We start from the raw sequence: 20,455 nt of genomic DNA, 5'->3' as shown, positions 1-20,455 counted from the left end.
AACTGTGGTGAACTTGACTATTCCTTTCAAATCCTTACCTAACTTGACATCTTAAACTAAAATACACTGCATGGTTAATTGCAATGCACAAAAATTCATCGGGGTGGACCATTTGATAAGGGATGGTGTCTGGAAGATCGATGAGGTACATTATCTTTTTTATCCGATCCATTGTACATTCTTTTTTCCCCACTCTCCCACCTTTTCTTTTTGTCAAACCTTCTCTGGCTGAATTTTTTATTGGCATTTGTTTGGAATTTTTTCAAAATCTGCCAGGATTTTTTTACCGCATTTCAACACCAAATACAGTTTACCATATCAAATGCTTACTAAATCACCACATTATATACTCTTAGTTCCAGTAGGTATAAAATTACCCAAAAAAATCTTAAAAATACAAAATGAAAGATATCCCAGTAAAACTGAAAGTTTTGCAAAGTTGCCCCAAAAATTCAAAATTCCGGATTTCAACTTAATTTCAATATATCTTATTAACAAAAACCGTAAGGACCGGTTTACTAAATATCAAAGCAATCAGACTGGTAAATTTTGAGAAACAAATTTTTTGACCAAAAATGAGAAAAATTGCCCCCCAAATACAAAATTGCAGATTTCATCCTAATTTAAATATATCTAATTAACATAAACCCTAGGAACCTGTACACTAGATATCAAAGCTACCAGATCAGAAGTTTTAGGAGAAAAAATTTTTGACCAAAAAAGGCAAAAATTGCCCCAAAATAAAAAAAAAAATTGCCAGTTTCAACCTTCAATACATTATATTGAGATTAATCTCAGATACCTGTATACCAAATGCATGTATCAAAGCTATCAAATCAGCAGTTTTTCGATTAAAATTTTTTTAATCAAAAATTGGGAAAATTGCCCCAAATTACAAATATGACAATATCAATACAATTTGTACAAGCATGACTGAGGTCATTCTGAGGAACATGAATAGTAAGTTCATAGCAATCGACGAGCGATTTAAGAGAACAAGATTTTTGACTAAAAACGGAAAAAATACCCTAAAAATACAAACATGCAAATTTCATCCCAATTTTTGCACACATAATTTCGAATACCTAAAGAAATCTGCATGCCAAGTTTCAACCAAATCTGACCAATGCTTACTGAGTTTTAGCCATTTGCAGGATTTTTCCTTTTTTCCCCCTCATTTGCATACTTTTGGCACTGACATGTTCATTTGAACAAATTCACATGTCCATCCCTAGGTACACCTGTACACCAATACTAAAACAGTAGGTGCTACGGTTTAGGAGTTTTGATGTGGACGGACTAACAGACATACATACATACACACAGACGCCATTTTGCCACCTTATAGGAATACCTGCCATTTGCATATATACATATGCATATATGGGAGCGTAAAAATCCATTTGCAAATATTCTATATAACTCTGAATACTATGGCTATCCGTCGCTAGCACGATGAAAGTTATGTCCACCGAAGGCCGACTTGCCTTGGCATCGGTACAGCGCCAGACAATGATTAGCACGTTCACGTGACCAAATCCGTACGTTTGGTTGGTGGATATACCATTCGATGTATCCAATTTCAGCTTGATGGGATTTATGAATGAAAGTATCTCCTGGGTGACGGACCGCTTTACTCTTTAAATGAAAGTAATACGCGTAAGAAAAACACAAATCGCGACGAAATTCATGCAATTTGTTACGATAATTTTGATCCATCTACGTCAAAAGAAAAATAAGAAGAGTGTTCATATGATATATATGCCCCATATGTTTTCCATACATTGAGGAAAATAAGATTAGAAAATGAAGAATTCATGTTACTACAGACAACTCTAACCGTCAGATATGTCACTAACCTGTAGTATTACATTGTATGGTTACCAACTGCACAGATTCAGATAAAGTATTTTCTTCTTGCCGTCCATGAAGTTTAGCACCAACAGCTTTATAGTACTGTTCTGACTTCAGAGATTTTCTTTTATGTTTGTGCTTGTGACGCTGTTGACGACAAATTTAGAAACTCTATCAACAACTTTCTCGCTGTCATTCCACCTGCCCATCATACTTACTTGAATTTAAATACAATGCATGGTACAAATACATCTACTTCAAAAATGCAACTGAATGAAAAATTTAGAGGTTGGTACAATGTATTTTAGGAAAGTATGACCCCATGTTGTAATTCAAAAACACACTGACCCCCTGAGCATTTCAATGACCACCCAATCACCAAAGTCAAAACCTGGGTGACCCTCCACCCATGAATCCACCCCCAGGCATAAAAACTGACCAGTCCTTTATGTATTGTCAAACTCACACAGGGAACAGTTCACTATCTTTTTAAGAGACAACCATCATCATTAAATGAATAAACCAGCATGATGGAAAAAAGTGACAAATGCTCTGCATACTGTCACTGAAAGCTGATGTTTCATGCTTTTGCCAGAGTATGAAATATTATTTTTGCCCTCAAAATTATGAAAGATACGTAGAACAGTACAGAAACATAGTTTTATTGGTTGATTGATTCACATAGAATTCAAATCTAAATATAAGTTGATTGATCAACTGAATTCAAATCTATGTTGATTGATCAATGGAATTCAATCTATGTTGATTGATCAGTGGAATTTAAATGTATTTTGATAGATCAATGGAATTCAAATCTACGTTGATTGATCAATGGAATTCAAATCTATGTTGATTGATCAGTGGAATTCAAATCTATGTTGATTGATCAGTGGAATTCAAATCTATGTTGATTGATCAATGGAATTCAAATCTATGTTGATTGATCAGTGGAATTCAAATCTATGTTGATTGATCAGTGGAATTCAAATCTATGTTGATTGATCAGTGGAATTCAAATCTATGTTGATTGATCAGTGGAATTCAAATCTATGTTGACTGATCAGTGGAATTCAAATCTATGTTGATTGATCAGTGGAATTCAAATCTATGTTGATTGATCAATGGAATTCAAATCTACGTTGATTGATCAGTGGAATTCAAATCTACGTTGATTGATCAATGGAATTCAAATCTATGTTGATTGATCAGTGGAATTCAAATCTATGTTGATTGATCAGTGGAATTCAAATCTATGTTGATTGATCAGTGGAATTCAAATCTATGTTGATTGATCAGTGGAATTCAAATCTATGTTGATTGATCAGTGGAATTCAAATCTATGTTGACTGATCAGTGGAATTCAAATTTAAGTTGGCTCACCATTTTCTCCTTCCTGAGTGTTACCAATTTCAGAATTCTTTCAACAATGAAGAAAAAATAAATTCCAAAAAGAACAGTGCAACCCTTCTGGACAACTGTTACATGATTATCAGCAGAATCACCATGGCCGTGTTCATCTTTGTGTCCACCAGCGAATGACTGTCTTACAAAAGGAAGTAGAGGTAAATTTCATGAACATTCCAATCATTATACTCAAAAGTTTTAGATGAAGAATATGGATTAGCAAACATTTTTCCTTTGACAGTCTATCTAAAAGACAAGTTAACATTGCTAAATAAACTTCAACAAATAACAAAATATGAAACATTGTATCTTCTATGCATAGAGAAAAGCTAAGTATGTAGAAATATAGCCTATGGTACAGTAGTTTGAAATAGCAATGCATTCAGTCAATGCTTAGCTGAACAAAAGCTAAAGTACATGAAGTAAATTAGGCATGGTTAGCCAAGCACTAGAGACTTGCTTTGTTGTGTAATGGTTTGTTCATTGGATTAGTGTTCATTGGATTAGTGTTCCATTGGATTAGGGTCCTCAAAAGAGACCAATGGTAAAAGTGCATTTGATAACAAAGAGTGGAAAAGGCAGTTGAAGAAAAACATGGATAGATACTACGGCCAATCTGAAATAAAATTGCAAATTCGTAAATTTGCCTAACAATGAACTTTCGCTATTCTCATCATTTCCGCTATTCTTACCAAATTAAAGTAATGGCTTTAGTTGTTTGCATTGGTATGTAGGCTTTAGTTGTTTGCATTGGTATGTAATGGCTTTAGTTGTTCCATGGATGTAAAACCATAGAAACATTCTAAAGAATCTAGTGAGAAAATAAAATCAGTTTTCCTTTGCTTGAAATCATCTCCATAGCATTTGATTGCAAAACCAAGGAGTTTCCATCATATCTCCCAGAAATATTTCAATTTGTGGAATTGACTTACATGCGGAATAAGATGCAGCACAGCATCACCAGACAAAGTTCCAACTGCTAATGCCACTAAATATGATAGAAGACGTCTGTACAGAGTTGGATATCTCTTGGTAAATGGTACTGTTAATATACCCATTAGAGAAACACCACTTATTATGGTTATGGCAAGAAAGGAATATCCCCAGACTGAAAAAAGATAGAAGGTATATTTGGAGTAAATACATAGACTAACGGAGTAAATACATAGACTAATGGAGTAAATAAATAGACTAACGGAGTAAATAAATAGACTAACGGATTAAATAAATAGACTAACGGAGTAAATACATAGACTAACGGAGTAAATAAATAGACTAACGGAGTAAATAAATAGACTAACGGAGTAAATACATAGACTAATGGAGTAAATAAATAGACTAATGGAGTAAATAAAGACTAATGGAGTAAATAAATAGACTAAAATAAATAGACTAATGGAGTAAATAAATAGACTAAAATAAATAGACTAATGGAGTAAATAAATAGACTAATGGAGTAAATAAATAGACTAATGGAGTAAATAAATAGACTAAAATAAATAGACTAATGGAGTAAATAAATAGACAATGGAGTAAATAAATAGACTAATGGAGTAAATTCATAGACTAATGGAGTAAATAAATAGACTAATGGAGTAAATAAATAGACTAATGGAGTAAATAAATAGACTAAAATAAATAGACTAATGGAGTAAATAAATAGACTAACGGAGTAAATAAATAGACTAACGGAGTAAATACATAGACTAATGGAGTAAATAAATAGACTAATGGAGTAAATAAATAGACTAATGGAGTAAATAAATAGACTAATGGAGTAAATAAATAGACTAAAATAAATAGACTAATGGAGTAAATAAATAGACTAATGGAGTAAATAAATAGACTAACGGAAGTAAATACATAGACTAATGGAGTAAATAAATAGACTAATGGAGTAAATAAATAGACTAATGGAGTAAATAAATAGACTAATTCAGGGTTTAAAATAAAAAGACGTAGAGGTAGTTTCAGTATCATATGTAATTGAAAATGTTAGCATACGGTAGCGCTATGCCTTATTGCAGTGAGTATCTTATTGGGGACCCTCTCCTCTACTGTCTAAGTGATCAACTGCTGCCTTTCAAACCACAGACACTAGAGGGCGAACCCCTCCTCTATTATCTATTATATCATACCAGTATATTGATGGCACAAAAAAAGTGAACCGATTGGTCGAGGCGCTAAAAGAACCGTGGTATATTGGCGATATACCACAGCTGGCATACGTGCGTTCTCGCAGCTTGAGGAAAAATCCATTTTTGACGTTCCACGTTAGAATTTGAATATACTGTTATGATATAATAGCAATAAATCACACTCAGCGGCGGTATACCACTCGATTTTGACCATTTCACTCCATATATGCACTCGCTATCGCTCGTGCATATGTCGTGAACTGGTCAAAATCTCGTGGTATACTGTCGCTGGGTGTGCTTTATTGCTTAATCATCAACTACCTCCATTATGTCAAACCATAGACAGGAGAGGGGGGACCGCCTCCTCTACTGACTATGGTCAAACAAAGGTCTGTATGCACATATCACTATGATTTCTTAAAAATTGAAAAATACAATGTTTAATCTGGATGATAAATGTCCATTGTCTGACTTTTACAAAACATTAACTTTTACATTTCGGTAAACTTCATGTGCAACTTTTATTTGTCAACAGATCAATTCAACAAACTTTCATTGAACATGAACAGTTTTCTTTTTCAAGATTTCTGTCCTAAAATGATGCTATTTAGAAAGCAATCAGACCGTGTCAGCAGTTATTTTCTCACGTCCTATAGTTTGTCAGTTTCACATAAGATATTGCTAATGACAAGGTGATATAGCCATCTGAAACCCAACACTTAAAATTCAATGACGAGACAATATACCCATCAGAAACCCAACACTTATTCAATCATTGGGTGGTATATCCAACAGAAACCCTACACTAATTCAATGACGAGGCAATATACCATCCAGAAACCCCACACTAATTCAGATGAGGCAATATACCCATCAGAAACCCCACACTAATTCCATGATGAGGCGATATACCCATCAAAAACCCCACACTAATTCAATGATGAGGCGATATATCCATCAAAAACTCCACACTAATTCAGATGAGGCGAATTATACCCATCAGAAACCTCACACTAATTCAGATGAGGCGATATAACAGAAACCCCACCCTAATTCAATGATGTGGCAATATACCCATCAGAAACCCCACACTTATTCAATGATGAGACGACATATCCATCAGAAACCATACTAATTCTAAGGCATTAACACTTCAGATAGCCTTGTATTGACATTGCTAATTTGCATACAGTTCAGTTTACAACACGATGTCCTCGTACTTCACCAAATGAAACAAACTCAGATACTCTTTTCAGAAATATTAAAACCTCTACTTTCAGAGGAAATAATTATCTTGTAACTAATAATTATAATTATCAGATAATAAAACATCATTTGTGAATATGACGGGTCATCATCTGAAATCTGATAATTAAATGTCACTTGTGAAGATGACGTTTTATGGATATTAAGTTTAGACGTCATCTTCATGATGATTCGGTATTATTGTGTTCTCTTTTCTTTATCTCATTTTTGATCCAACCTTTCCTCTACAATTGTCAGAGAACAAAATGTCCATATGTAACAGACAAAATGTCCATATTTAACAGACAAAATGTCCATATGTAACAGACAAAATGTCCATATGTAACAGACAAAATGTCCGTATGTAACAGACAAAATGTCCGTATGTAACAGCAAAATGTCCGTATGTAACAGACAAAATGTCCGTATGTAACAGACAAAATGTCCGTATGTCCGTATGTAACAGACAAAATGTCCATATGTAACAGACAAAATGTCCGTATGTAACAGACAAAATGTCCGTATGTAACAGACAAAATGTCCGTATGTAACAGCAAAATGTCCATATGTAACAGACAAAATGTCGGTATGTAACAGACAAAATGTCCGTATGTAACAGACAAAATGTCCCTGAATAGAACTAGCCATGTTTAGCTTTTGTATTTTAGTCCGTTTTTCTGCTTTCCAGTCGTAAGTTTTTGACCAAAGCAACAAATATGGTATTTTTGACCAGATTTGACCATTTTTTACTTACTTTTTTGCTATATTTAGAATCTAAAAGAAATGAGCTAGAATCTAAAAGAAATGTGCTTCCAAACATGGATATTCATGTATGTCACTATGGACAATTGTACACAGTCCCTCCACATGGACTGTGGGTAGCTACATAAAGACACATTCAGCAAGTATAAATGGCATTCTAAAATTACAGTAAATGTAATCATGTTTTGTATACAATTGTATGTGGATGTAAAATTATTTTTCATCTAATGATCTATTCTATGTTTATTTGACATTCTGCCTGAAATAGTTCATTCTGTTCAATTAGGCTGCGTTCACAAATAACGATTGGGGGGGGGGGCTGGAGGAATCTCGATTGAAATCTTATTTTTTTTCAGATCCCCCCCTGAGTACCCTAAAAAAATTTCAAATGCCCCCCCTCTATATGGTCAAAATTTTTCAAGTCCCCCCCCCCCCCAACTATCACAGGCCCGCATATTTGTAAAGGATGTGAGCGCAGAAAAAATAAACATGTATTGCGCCGTTCTGCTCACAGGTGTTCAACACAACCTGTTTTAGCACTTTCTATAGTCATATTCCAAAGGCAAGTTCTTTAAATGCATCAGTGAATTTTTTAGATGTATTGGTTTAAAAGCCAACATGAGTTAATCCAACTCTGGCCAGGTCAATTGCTCTGTTGAAGCACACAAAATGCAATCATGAGAGAGTAGGAAAATTGTGAATTCTGGCTAATTGCCGTATTGCACAATGACCTACCAAAAAATTGTTTCAAAACTACAAGACCTATATGAATTAGACGCTACTCAAAATTGACAATACCGGAAAGTTAAATATTCCATCAAATAAATGTTTTAATCTCTGAAATTTTGGGTGTGATAATTGCAAATTTGGTTTAAAAATAAATAATTCCATTTGGTCACATATTTTTTCTTCGAGTCTTTACTATTCAAAGTTTACTTCTGTATCATTTTATAATATGAGTGTGAAAATTTAGAAAATCAAGCATGGTGACCCATCTTTTGTTTTTAATATTTGATTATTCTCATATGCCAGAATTCAAACATTTATGTTTTCTTCCATGTGTTGCTCTCTGGCCTGATCTTGTGTACAAGTGAGTTTCACTGTCATGAGTGTCATTAGACCCAAACCCTTCTTCAACTACCATGTACATCAGAGCTGTCTCTGTCACTGTTCAGGTATGCAGTGACAGTGACACTGCAGTAGCAGGGTAGGATCTGATAGTGACACTGTCCGTAGGGAGTAGCTGTATTAACTTTGATAATTTTGGCAATATTTTTGTTCAGTTTTACAACTGCGTTCTTGTTCTACTTCCTACAGCATATTGAATTGTCCATGGCGTATTCAGCTTGCTATCACAGCCTATGTATGTGTACCATGCATTTGTATCACTGACAACTGACTGTCAGTCTGGACTCCAATTAAATTATCACCAAATACATATTTATATTTATATATACAGGCTTTGTCGACAAACTAAATATTGTGTGTTTGAGCATGCTGTAGGGAGATAGCAAGAAACTGTAGTTGTTATATTGCATAGAAATATTGCAGAAATCATTAACAGTTGCAGCTTCTGCCCTGTTACGAGGCTCAAGTTTGTTTTTTTACGACAAATCACACATTTACATTTTTTCAAGATAAAAGTCATGAAATGTGACAAAATGGTTCCAGATTTTGCTAAATTATTACTAACATTACAACATTATAGTGATGACATAGAAAATGATATTCATTTTTCATTGAATTACCTACAAAAACTTGGAATTGGAAAATGTAAAACTCAAAAGGGACCCAAAAATTTTCAAGTCCCCCCCCTACAGGTAGAGCAAAATTTTCAAGTCCCCCCCCTCCACTACCCCCAAAATTTTCGAATCCCCCCCTGAATTCCTCCAGCCCCCCCCCCAACCGTTTTTTGTGAACGCAGCCTTATCTTCAAGTATTTAGTAAACTGGGACTCAACGTGGGAATTGTGCCACATTTTCACAGATACCTGCCAAAAATGGCCAAGTCTTACATCTTAATGAAATTACACCTATTCTATTTGATGCTGTCAATATCCTGAAAGAAGTAATTAAAATGTCCAAAAAAATTACTACAAACCATGTGATGGAACAGAAAATAAACCGGACTTTTCCATAGTGTTATCATGAAAATCTGCATCTTTTGAACATGAATGACTGTCCAGCTGTTGCACCAAGATGGGACAGAGTTGTGAGAAATCAGACTTGTCTAAAGCTTGCAAGGATGAAAGCCATAGATATGTATCAGTTGGCCTGGTGACATACACTGCAAACAAGAAAGAGATCAAGAAAATTAAATGTAGGAAGTACCACAATGACGTTACAGACACTAATTACGATTCATAATATTTTGAATATGGACCAACATTATAGTTTGATAACGCATCAAGATAATATTATGCTCTGATGACATCTTGTACGACAAGTGGATACAAAATTTAATATAATGGAGATCTAGCTTGCATTGTTAAGTTTATTCAGTAATGGTTCAATTTCTATTTCCATGTTTTGGTCAACAAAAGGCACCTTGGAAAGAGTGAAGTAACATAAACCTACAGATAGTATTGACACAGCTGCTGAGAACATTATCATCATATGCCAGCATATTTTGACGGTCATTTATAATTTATATAAATGGTTTATATATAAGTAAACAGAAAAAAGTAGTCTCGGACCCATAAAAACTGTCATGTAGATGTCAACCACTGGATGTAAGACCACTGGCAGTAGGATAATTGCCCGTATATATAGAGTTCAGGGTTGACAATATATTGTGAGTAGGTTATATTTGACACTTATTGTTAGAATGTGACCCTAATATAAAACATACAGACATGTTAAACTGAACATGGCTTATTAATTTGTTAAACACACACATGTCATCTTATACACAAGCACATCATTAATCTTAAAGATTGTTGATAATGGGTCCCTTTGGTCCCTTGGGTGCTTGATAGAGCAATGAATGTTCCAATTAAAAAGATGTCAATGACCCTTGCTCCAAGTTGGATCATGAAATTTATTATTGATGTACCTGAAGTCAGTTTTACAGAGTTACAGCTTTGAATTCACAGCCACTTTGTAGCCTAATGTCAAAATAACCCAAAGTAGATAAACTAGAACCACATCCAGCTTTCACAGACTTTGAAGAGCTAAAGTACTTTTAGCATTTGCAAAGTCAGCCTTTAATTGCATTGCAGGGAAACTTTCCGCTCAGAATGGTAATTATCTGAAGGTTTTACCTGTAGTGGGTATTTGGGTTGGACAGTAAAATGGTAATCTCAGTGAGTGGGTGATAAAAACTAAACTCAGAGCAATTGCTGCTGATATGCTAATATTGCGACTGGTGACTTTACATCCATGTTATTTTAAAAAAAGCAATGCCTACTAAACCTGGAAATTATCATAAAAATTACTTCATCAACAGGAAATGGGGCTGAGTTCTTCCAATTATCTTTGGAGTCCAACAAACATCTGTATCAGGACACTTTGTTTTTATTGATGTCAATGACATGGCAAAGTGTTTCCATTGTCTTTGTACTGGCATATTTGCAGACTAGACTACATAACAGTTTATTTTATTCTTTTAAATCAAGGGTAAGTGATGTAATCAATTTGCAACATGTTACTGAACAGTTGCAGTTAACTGATGTCATACAATAAAGCTTACAAACAAGACTGAATACATTATATTCAGGGGTAAAAATAGTGTTGTACATTGTACAGACGTAATTCACTGAAACAGATCAATAATGTTGAAAGCACTCATTTGGGTTTTGTCCTTAAATACATGGAAAGACATGCAAGTAAAGTAAACAAAACAATTTGTTCAAAGTCCGGTATATTATTGTCCACATTCCACATTGTTCCTACTTTACTTCTTTTAATTTTGTCCTGAGCAATTTTTAAAATGAAAATGAGATTTGGAGATTGTATACACCACCAGTTTGTGAGCTCCATGTTTGACTAGACATAAGATAGAAAGACAGCAAGGGACCTGAACACTAAACTCCATTGTTTGACTGAACCAAAACATAATAATAAAAATAATAATAATTAAACTTTATTTCCAACTAATGTGACCAGACTTTATAAAGAAAAATAGTAAATATCAGACACATTAAGGATTTGTAAGTTGCAGGGAATAAAAAAATGTGAAATACTTAATCAGGTCAAGTCCCTGGCTTGCAATTGCTTCAGGAGAGGGATATCCCCTCCTGACCCCCACAACTGCAACTACTTGCACCACATCTTCACCCTCTTGTGAAACATTCCTATGGAGATCAAACACTGCATTTACAGTATCTAACTGTACTTCACTGTTGATGCCCCTTTAGTCAGTGCTGCACTCTGCAACAAGAATGTACCTCTATGCTACTAGTGCTATTGGTTCTCTCTAAAAACTGTACACAGCGTAAACTTTATTTATAGGGTTAACTCAGGTGTTGAAATCTGTTGTTTGCAGTATGGTAAATTAAATATGGAAGATGAATCCAGTGATGCAAGAACTAACCAAGGGATCATTGACTCAATAAGCTGCCTGCTTAAAGAACTAACTGACAGCCGGAAACACCTTGTATGTCAACTAACACCCTTATTCTTACTGCTTGGGGTTTGCTAAAATTATTGAATATCTTCAAAATAATACCTTAAAGAATTATTTTTTAATGACAATTTCACCAAAGCTTGATACAAAACACACTTTATCCATATTATTGAATTACATTTTGAATGGGTACGAATAATTCATGAAGGAGAAAATGTGATTAAATATTCATATGATTAATTATTCAATGTTTCTAATTTTGAGCTATAATTAATTTCAACAGAACAATTCATGGACTAAATTTGAAAGCAATGAAGCTTATAACACCCAAAGAGAGACTTTTTGACCAGAAATGATAAAATATTCTCAAATTTATAATATCACGTATTTCACGCATCTACATTAATCAGCTAGCGAAAACTGTATATAACCCCATGTCTAACCATCAGTCAGATAGCTTAAACTGTATATAACCCCATGTCTAACCATCAGTCAGATAGCTAAAACTGTATATAACCCCATGTCTAACCATCAGTCAGATAGCTAAAACTGTATATAACCCCATGTCTAACCATCAGTCAGATAGCTAAAACTGTATATAACCCCATGTCTAACCATCAGTCAGATAGCTAAAACTGTATATAACCCCATGTCTAACCATCAGTCAGATAGCTAAAACTGTATATAACCCCAGGTCTAACCATCAGTCAGATAGCTAAAACTGTATATAACCCCATGTCTAACCATCAGTCAGATAGCTAAAACTGTATATAAACCCATGTCTAACCATCAGTCAGATAGCTAAAACTGTATAACCCCATGTCTAACCATCAGTCAGATAGCTAAAACTGTATATAACCCTATGTCTAACCATCAGTCAGATAGCTAAAACCACATGTAACTAATCATGTCAAACCATATAATCTTATACGCTATCTGTAAGTTATACCAAGATTTTCTATACAGTCCTTACACCAGCCTACAAGCAAAGCCATGTAGTATAAAGTTTGAATTTCACAATATCTTAAAACCAGATATGATTTGAAAATGCTCATGTGTTTAATTATATGTTGCAGTTATGTGTAAATTTGAACCTTTGCCACATGTTTGCAACTTAATTGAAAGTGTTATGATCAACATAATGAATAATGTTCACCACAGATTAATTTTAAATCCAAGTATATATCCCCAATTAGGAACATTCATTAAAATATGCACATTAGAAATTGTCTGAAATGTTCTCATTAAATATGCAAATTATGAATTGGCTGAAGTAAAAATGTTAAATGACTTTCAATAATGTCGTATCATAGTATCTTTAATGTACAAAGCAATTCGTCAACTTTGGTCTAGTCAAGACAGATAAATATCCTTAATTAGGAAAATTCATTAAATTTGCAAATACGGAATCGGCTAAAGTAAAATGCTTAATGACTTTTAATGATGTATCATAGTATCTTTAATGTACATAGCAAGTTTTGTCAAATTTGGTCTAGTCAATACAGATAAATATCCCTAATTAGGAAAGTTCATTATATATGCAAATTAGGAATTGGCTGAAGTAAACGATGACTTTTAATGTTGTTGTTTTATAGTATCTTCAATATATGTTGCAAGATTCATCAACTTAGGTCGAATCAATTCAGATATATATCCCTAATTAGTGAAGTTCATTAAAAATGTAAATAATGAATTGGCTGAAGTAAAACTGCTTAATGATTTTCAAAAATGTTATATCATAGTATCTCCAATGTACATAGCAAGTTTCATCAACTTTGGTAAAGTCCATTCAGATTTAAATATCTAATTAGGAAAGTTTATTAAATATGCAAATAAGTATTTGGCTGAAGTAAAACTGCTTAATGACTTTCAACAATGTTATATCATAGTATCTTCAATGTACATAGCAAGTTTCATCAATTTTGGCAAAGTCCATTCAGATTTATATATCTAATTAGGAAAGTTTATTAAATATGCAAATAAGTATTTGGCTGAAGTAAAAATGCTTAATGAATTTCAACAATGTTATATCATAGTATCTTTAATGTACATAGCAACTTTCATCAATTTTGGTCAAGTCAATTCATATAAATATCCCTAATTCCAAAAATTCATTAAATATGCAAATTAAGGGTTTGATGAAGTAAGAATGCTTAATGACTTTCAATAATGTTAAATCATAGTATCTTCAATATACATACCAAGTTTTGTCAATTTTGATCCAGTCAAATCAGATATATCCCTAATTATGAAAGATCATTAAATATGCAAATTATCCATTATCTTTTATGTCACCCTTAATATCTTTCACAGCTGATATATCAACATTTGTAGCTAATCTCATCAAATTCTGTGCAATCGTTGTCAATATATATCCGTTTTTTCTAAAATCATTAATTATGCAAATGAGCAAAAAGTAAGCAAGCCACACCCACCAAAAACTAATCAGTTCTTGCCATTTGCAAACTGAATCTATATACCAGATTTAATTCTGATCTGATGAGCCGTTTTTGAGATATTGAGCACACAGACAGACACACAGACAGACAGACAGACAGACAGACAGACAGACGGACAGACAGACAGACAGACAGACAGACAGACATCGCTGCGACATATGCCGTGAGCAAACTAGACGTGCTTTGGAATTTGTTTCAAGGATTAGAAAGATTTGTTTGTGCTTGTACAAGGCTGTTATTAGCTACTAATAGAATATCCACAACAGCTTTTGTCATTTTGACCTTTAATGTCATTAACCTACGGCACAAAATTATGAATAAATGATGTGCTAACACTATGCCTTTGGCACTTTGCTGTAGAAAAATCCTATTATATTAAACATGCCTCAATGGAGCCTCATTATTTTTTAATATACACAGTTTCAGTAACATGCATAAACAGTAAAATAAACCAAAAAACAACAAGAAATATTTAAACCAGAAAAACAAGAATGAACAGAAGTTGGACATACTGCTACAGAGAAATAGATGTTTTGATCAAAAAAGGGCAAAAATTGTCCTAAAAATACAAATATTGATATTTCACCACATTATTTGCAAACAGCTTCTCAGCTTGTCAAAAGATGATCTGCAACATTTCGCGAAATCTATCAGCAATGTAAATCACTAGGCCATATGTATGTTGTAGTTACAGCACGCAATCTTATTTGCGCTAGTGATATGGATGTACATTGTATCCTCAGACAGCGTCGAACTAAAAAAAAATTATAAATCTGAAAATTTACTCAGTAAAAATATTAGCACAGCTTTTCTCATATGGAAAAAAAAAAATTTTCAGAAATTTACAATTATACAAAGGAACAAGTCATCGTTGATGACACAGTCCCCACTTGTTAATGGGTACTTTGATTACATGTCCTCAGAGAGGATAGAGTCCTCTTCATTAATTAGGTCTGTGATAAAATACTTTGATACAGATGGCACTCAATGGCCAAGAATGAGTTCCATGGTGATGAAAACATAAAACCGAAGTAGGCCACCATCCTAAAGTTCATAAAATGAGTCTACTAGGAATTAATCAACAGGATGTTGCAAAACATTTTTGCATACAATCCTAACACTTAACAGATTATCACTTGTACCATATTTCATAAAGTTTGATGCAGTATTTACAACACTATGAGATCAACATCTGTATCAAGTTTCATCACATTTGACATTGTATTAATTTGTGGCTATATCACCCTAATTAGGAAAGTTCATTACTTATGCAATTACAAATTAATTAAAATGACACTGATAAATGTCTTTTTCAATGTTAAAGCAATGTGAGCTTAACATCTGTACAAAGTTTTATGAATTTGATGCAGTATTTCTTGACATATCAGCCTATTTACGAAACTTCAATAATTGACATGTTACTGCTACATGACGTGAAACAAATTGAGGAGCATATGTATGAAATAGGTCAATGTCCTTGTACCAACTTTGAATGATACTGGTTGCAATATGTCTGAGTTATGGCTCTGTACATAAGAAAATTGTAACAAATTCACCGCCATGCAGCGATATTTGATCTTACTGTTTAAAAAATCAACGAGAATATGTACGACATATGTACAAACTTTGAATAAGATCAGTTGAGACTTGCCAGAGTTATGGCTCTCAACATGAAACAACCATAACGAAATTGCTGCCATGCAGCCATATTGGATAATATCATGAAACAATTGACGTACATATGTATGACATAAGTCAATGTCCTTGTACCAACTTTGAATAAAATCGGTAGAGATATGCCTGACTTATGGCTCTGTACATGAAAAAATCGTTACAAAATGGCCGCCTGGCGGCCATATTGGATCGTATCACAAAACAAATTGACATGCATATCTATGACATAGGTCAATGTCCTTGTACCAACTTTGAATAAAATCGGTTGAAACATGTCTGAGTTATGGCTCTGTACATGAAAAAATCGTAATAAAATGGCTGCCTGGCGGCCATATTGGATCGTATCACAAAACAAATTGACGTGCATATCTATGACATTGGTCAATGTCCTTGTACTAACTTTGAATAAAATCGGTTGAAACGTGTCTGAGTTATGGCTCTGTACATGAAAAAATCGTTAGAAAATGGCCGCCTGGCGGCCATATTGGATCGTATCACAAAAGAAATTGACGTGCATATCTATGACATTGGTCAATGTCCTTGTACCAACTTTGAATAAAATCGGTTGAAACATGTCTGAGTTATGGCTCTGTACATGAAAAAATCGTTAGAAAATGGCCGCCTGGCGGCCATATTGGATCGTATCACAAAACAAATTGACGTGCATATCTATGACATTGGTCAATGTCCTTGTACCAACTTTGAATAAAATCGGTTGAAACGTGTCTGAGTTATGGCTCTGTACATGAAAAAATCGTAATAAAATGGCTGCCTGGCGGCCATATTGGATCGTATCACAAAACAAATTGACGTGCATCTGTATGACATATGAAGTAATTCTTGTACCAAGTTTGAATGAAATCGCTCCTTGCATCTCTGAGATATCTGCGTGAACGGACGGACGGACGCACACACGCACGCACGGACGCACACACGCACGGACATGACCAAACCTATAAGTCCCCCCGGACGGTGTCCGTGGGGACTAAAAAGAAAAAAATGTTCACAATTTCATTGTGACCACCCCCTTCCAAGATCTAATGGTCCGTCCCTTAGTTTCAGCAGGTCTGTTAATAGTAACAGTTCATAAACAATGACAGGAAATGACTACAGGTCAGTGAAGTTTCCTGTTTCAGCCATTGGCATGCCATCACTCCTCAACATTTGCAGAATTTCCCTTTTTCTTACCTCATTTGCACATTTTTGACACTGACGTGTTTCATTTGAACAATGTCACATCTCATCCCTGCATCTACCTGTACACCAAATACTGAGATGGTAGCTTAGGCGGTATGGGAGCTTTTTCGTGTGACGGACATACATCCGCACATACATATCCACAAACATACAGACATACAGACGCCACCGACTCACCATATAAGCTCTTTTTTGTATTTATATAAACACCAAATATGAGCTAAAAAATGTTACAGAAACAAAATTTTTTTCTTTATTTATAAGGAAAAACTTGCTGATTGTCAAAAGGAAAAACTATTGCTGATTGTCAAAAGGAAAAACTATTGCTGATTGTCAAAAAAATCTCACTGAATAGAGCAAGATGATGATGGATTCAACACAGAATTTTTACACAAGAGTGAATATTGACTCGAAACTTTACAAGAACTGTAACTTAGAAGCAAGCAAGGCCGTGTATGCAGATTTGTGGTAAACATAATTTCTTGATATGTAACTTTGTTGTTTTGAATTTGTGAAATATACATTTCCAAATATCACAAAGTAGGTAAAGTTTTCATCAATTTGAATACCCCTGAGGTCAGAACTTTAACTTTTACAATAATTAATGTACAACATGAACTCAAAATCAACTTTTAATTTACTCTACACTTGTATTTTAGGCATTTTAATACTGCACTGGCTCTGTACAAAAATAAGGAAGACCAAAAGCATCCTTTTGAAACAACAATATTTCAATGAGATTCCAACATTGAAATCCTTAATTTTTCCTGGGAATCTGTATAAGAGCTTTACCCCTTGACTATACAAAAGATACTGAGAACACTTATAGAATCAAAGCAAAAATTTCTGGCAGTGATCATAGTATGAAATATATGTCAAAATCCTTGCAATTCAGTGATCATAGTATGAAATAATATGTCAAAAATCCTTGCAATTCAGTGATCATAGTATGAAATAATATGTCAAAAATCCTTGCAATTCAGTGATCATAGTATGAAATAATATGTCAAAAATCCTTGCAATTCAGTGATCATAGTATGAAATAATATGTCAAAAATCCTTGCAATTCAGTGATCATAGTATGAAATAATATGTCAAAAATCCTTGCAATTCAGTGATCATAGTATGAAATAATATGTCAAAAATCCTTGCAATTCAGTGATCATAGTATGAAATAATATGTCAAAAATCCTTGCAATTCAGTGATCATAGTATGAAATAATATGTCAAAAATCCTTGCAATTCAGGGGTAGATCAAAGGGTTTAAGTGTCGAGTTCCATAAATGGTCAGAGAGAGTCTGCACTAAATAAGTTGAATTCATAGGTTGGTCAAAAGTTTTCAAATAAACAGGCTATTCATAAAATTCTATGATCATTATCACACACTTTTGTTGTATTATGAATCAGTTTTTCAATCTATTTTTCAACTGTTCAAATATTAATACTTTCATTTGCATAATATTTTCATTCCATCTTTCAAAGAATGATGCATAAACTGATAAAAAGAATTCTAAAATGAAGGAGTCTGAAAAGACTTTTTGACAAGACGTCTTTGTGAACATTATGACTCCAATATGAGTCAGCTTTGACTTAAAGATAAACTTTCACAGATGTCAGACTTAAATTCTTATGGAAAACAAAGATATTATCTTGAAAATGTCATATCACTGATTAAAATAGAAACAATTCAAAAGCCTTTTGTTGATTTCTAAATGGCTTTCTTTCAATAAAGTGAGTGATGTTTGTGGATATTAGAATGTAAATGAAAATACAGTAATTTTAATGATGATAGTAATGCTATTGATATATTTTATTGAATTAATTAGATGTTTTTAGTTCATTCCTCACTTCAATTTATTTTTCATTTTAATCTTTTGAAATGAAACATGTGGGTCAAAAAGACAATTTGTTTTATTGTTGTAACTGTAATGAAAGGAGATTTCCATATTAAATAAAACCGTGTACACTTCCAATGTTTGCTTGCACTATTTCAGCACCGACAGGTGTGAGCTGCAAAATGGCCAACATTACAGTGGTACAGTACCGTACAAGGAAAATATTGTGCCCTTGGATTCATTATATTTACAACAGCAAATGATCTCAACTTGTGAAGCATCTGTGGTATATACATGTACCATTCTGTGAAATATCTCATAGGATAAATACAGACTGTTTTGTTTGTTAACTTTTAAAAATTAATAATAACAAGATGAAACAGACAACTCTATTTGAATGCACTTGAGGAAACTGAGTCCAACCAATATCAAAGGACATATTTATAAATATCGACTTGCCCTCATCAAATGAATAGCAGTTTTTATGTCCACTCGTCTGGCTGTATTTTTATCTTTGATCACAAAGGTTTCATAGAGCCATGCAGTTTTAAACTTTCATGACAATTGGGATCAATAATTAAATGTAAACAAATGAAAACATAAAGGGTCGGGGTGTCACCCAGGTCATCATGTTTGCCAATGGTCTGAAGATGCAACCACTCTTTCCACACTCAGTGTTTGCTGCTTTCCATCAACATCACTACAGACACCAAACAGTAAATATCATATCAAAAAATTTAAAAATTTGCTTTATTGTTCAGGATTAGATTATCTACACCAAGATAATGTGTGATAAGTACGGTCCCTTATACAACATTGATGATCCAAAATCACTCCCAATTTACTGTGGTGATGTAATGTAAACAGCTCATTCCTCAAGTACTACAACTACCGGCCAGTATGACACAAGTATACATCTCCAAAATATTAAATTTGTCCCATAATTTCAAATGAAAACTTGAACTTCAATTCAGTTTGTTCACACTGCAGGTGAGGTCAGTGGTGTGTGGAAGTTACTTGACAATTTTTGGGAAGAGATTTTTCACCTTTGAGTATCATAGCATCAGGATAGAAAGGGTCAAGCCAAAAATGTTCATTGCAGTAACTTACACAAAAGAACTTACATTTTGAAAGATCTAGATAGGGAGCAAGTTTTGAGATTTGCAGATTCCACTGTAAGGCATTCATTCCACTGTAAGGCATTCATTCCACTGTAAGGCATTCATTCCACTGTAAGGCATTCATTCCACTGTAAGGCATTTACAGAAAACAAATTCATCTGATGAAGTGTAAGTGTAAAGTTTCAGCTGATGATTTGTGC

At 33.8% G+C, this 20,455-nt stretch overlaps 1 protein-coding gene across 2 annotated transcripts in view; it reads right to left on the bottom strand.

Moving 5' to 3' along the window:
• The window catches only part of LOC139125061 (zinc transporter ZIP10-like), a 52,318-nt gene that overhangs the window by 19,818 nt on the left and 12,045 nt on the right, over positions 1–20,455 (bottom strand). For both annotated transcript variants that reach the window (XM_070691173.1, XM_070691172.1), the window contains exons 2-5: positions 9,504–9,689; positions 4,191–4,366; positions 3,235–3,393; positions 1,860–2,001 (exon numbers count right to left, since the gene is read on the bottom strand). In XM_070691173.1, the coding sequence (XP_070547274.1) occupies positions 1,860–2,001; positions 3,235–3,393; positions 4,191–4,366; positions 9,504–9,540 (514 nt within the window). In that variant the 5' untranslated portion in view covers positions 9,541–9,689. The remainder of the gene's footprint in view (positions 1–1,859; positions 2,002–3,234; positions 3,394–4,190; positions 4,367–9,503; positions 9,690–20,455) is intronic.

This window comes from Ptychodera flava (assembly GCF_041260155.1).
Source record: "Ptychodera flava strain L36383 chromosome 23 unlocalized genomic scaffold, AS_Pfla_20210202 Scaffold_24__1_contigs__length_23054250_pilon, whole genome shotgun sequence".
Lineage (NCBI taxonomy): Eukaryota > Metazoa > Hemichordata > Enteropneusta > Ptychoderidae > Ptychodera > Ptychodera flava.
The sequence above is the reverse complement of the archived record's forward strand: the minus strand, read 5'-3'. Positions and strand labels throughout refer to the sequence as shown.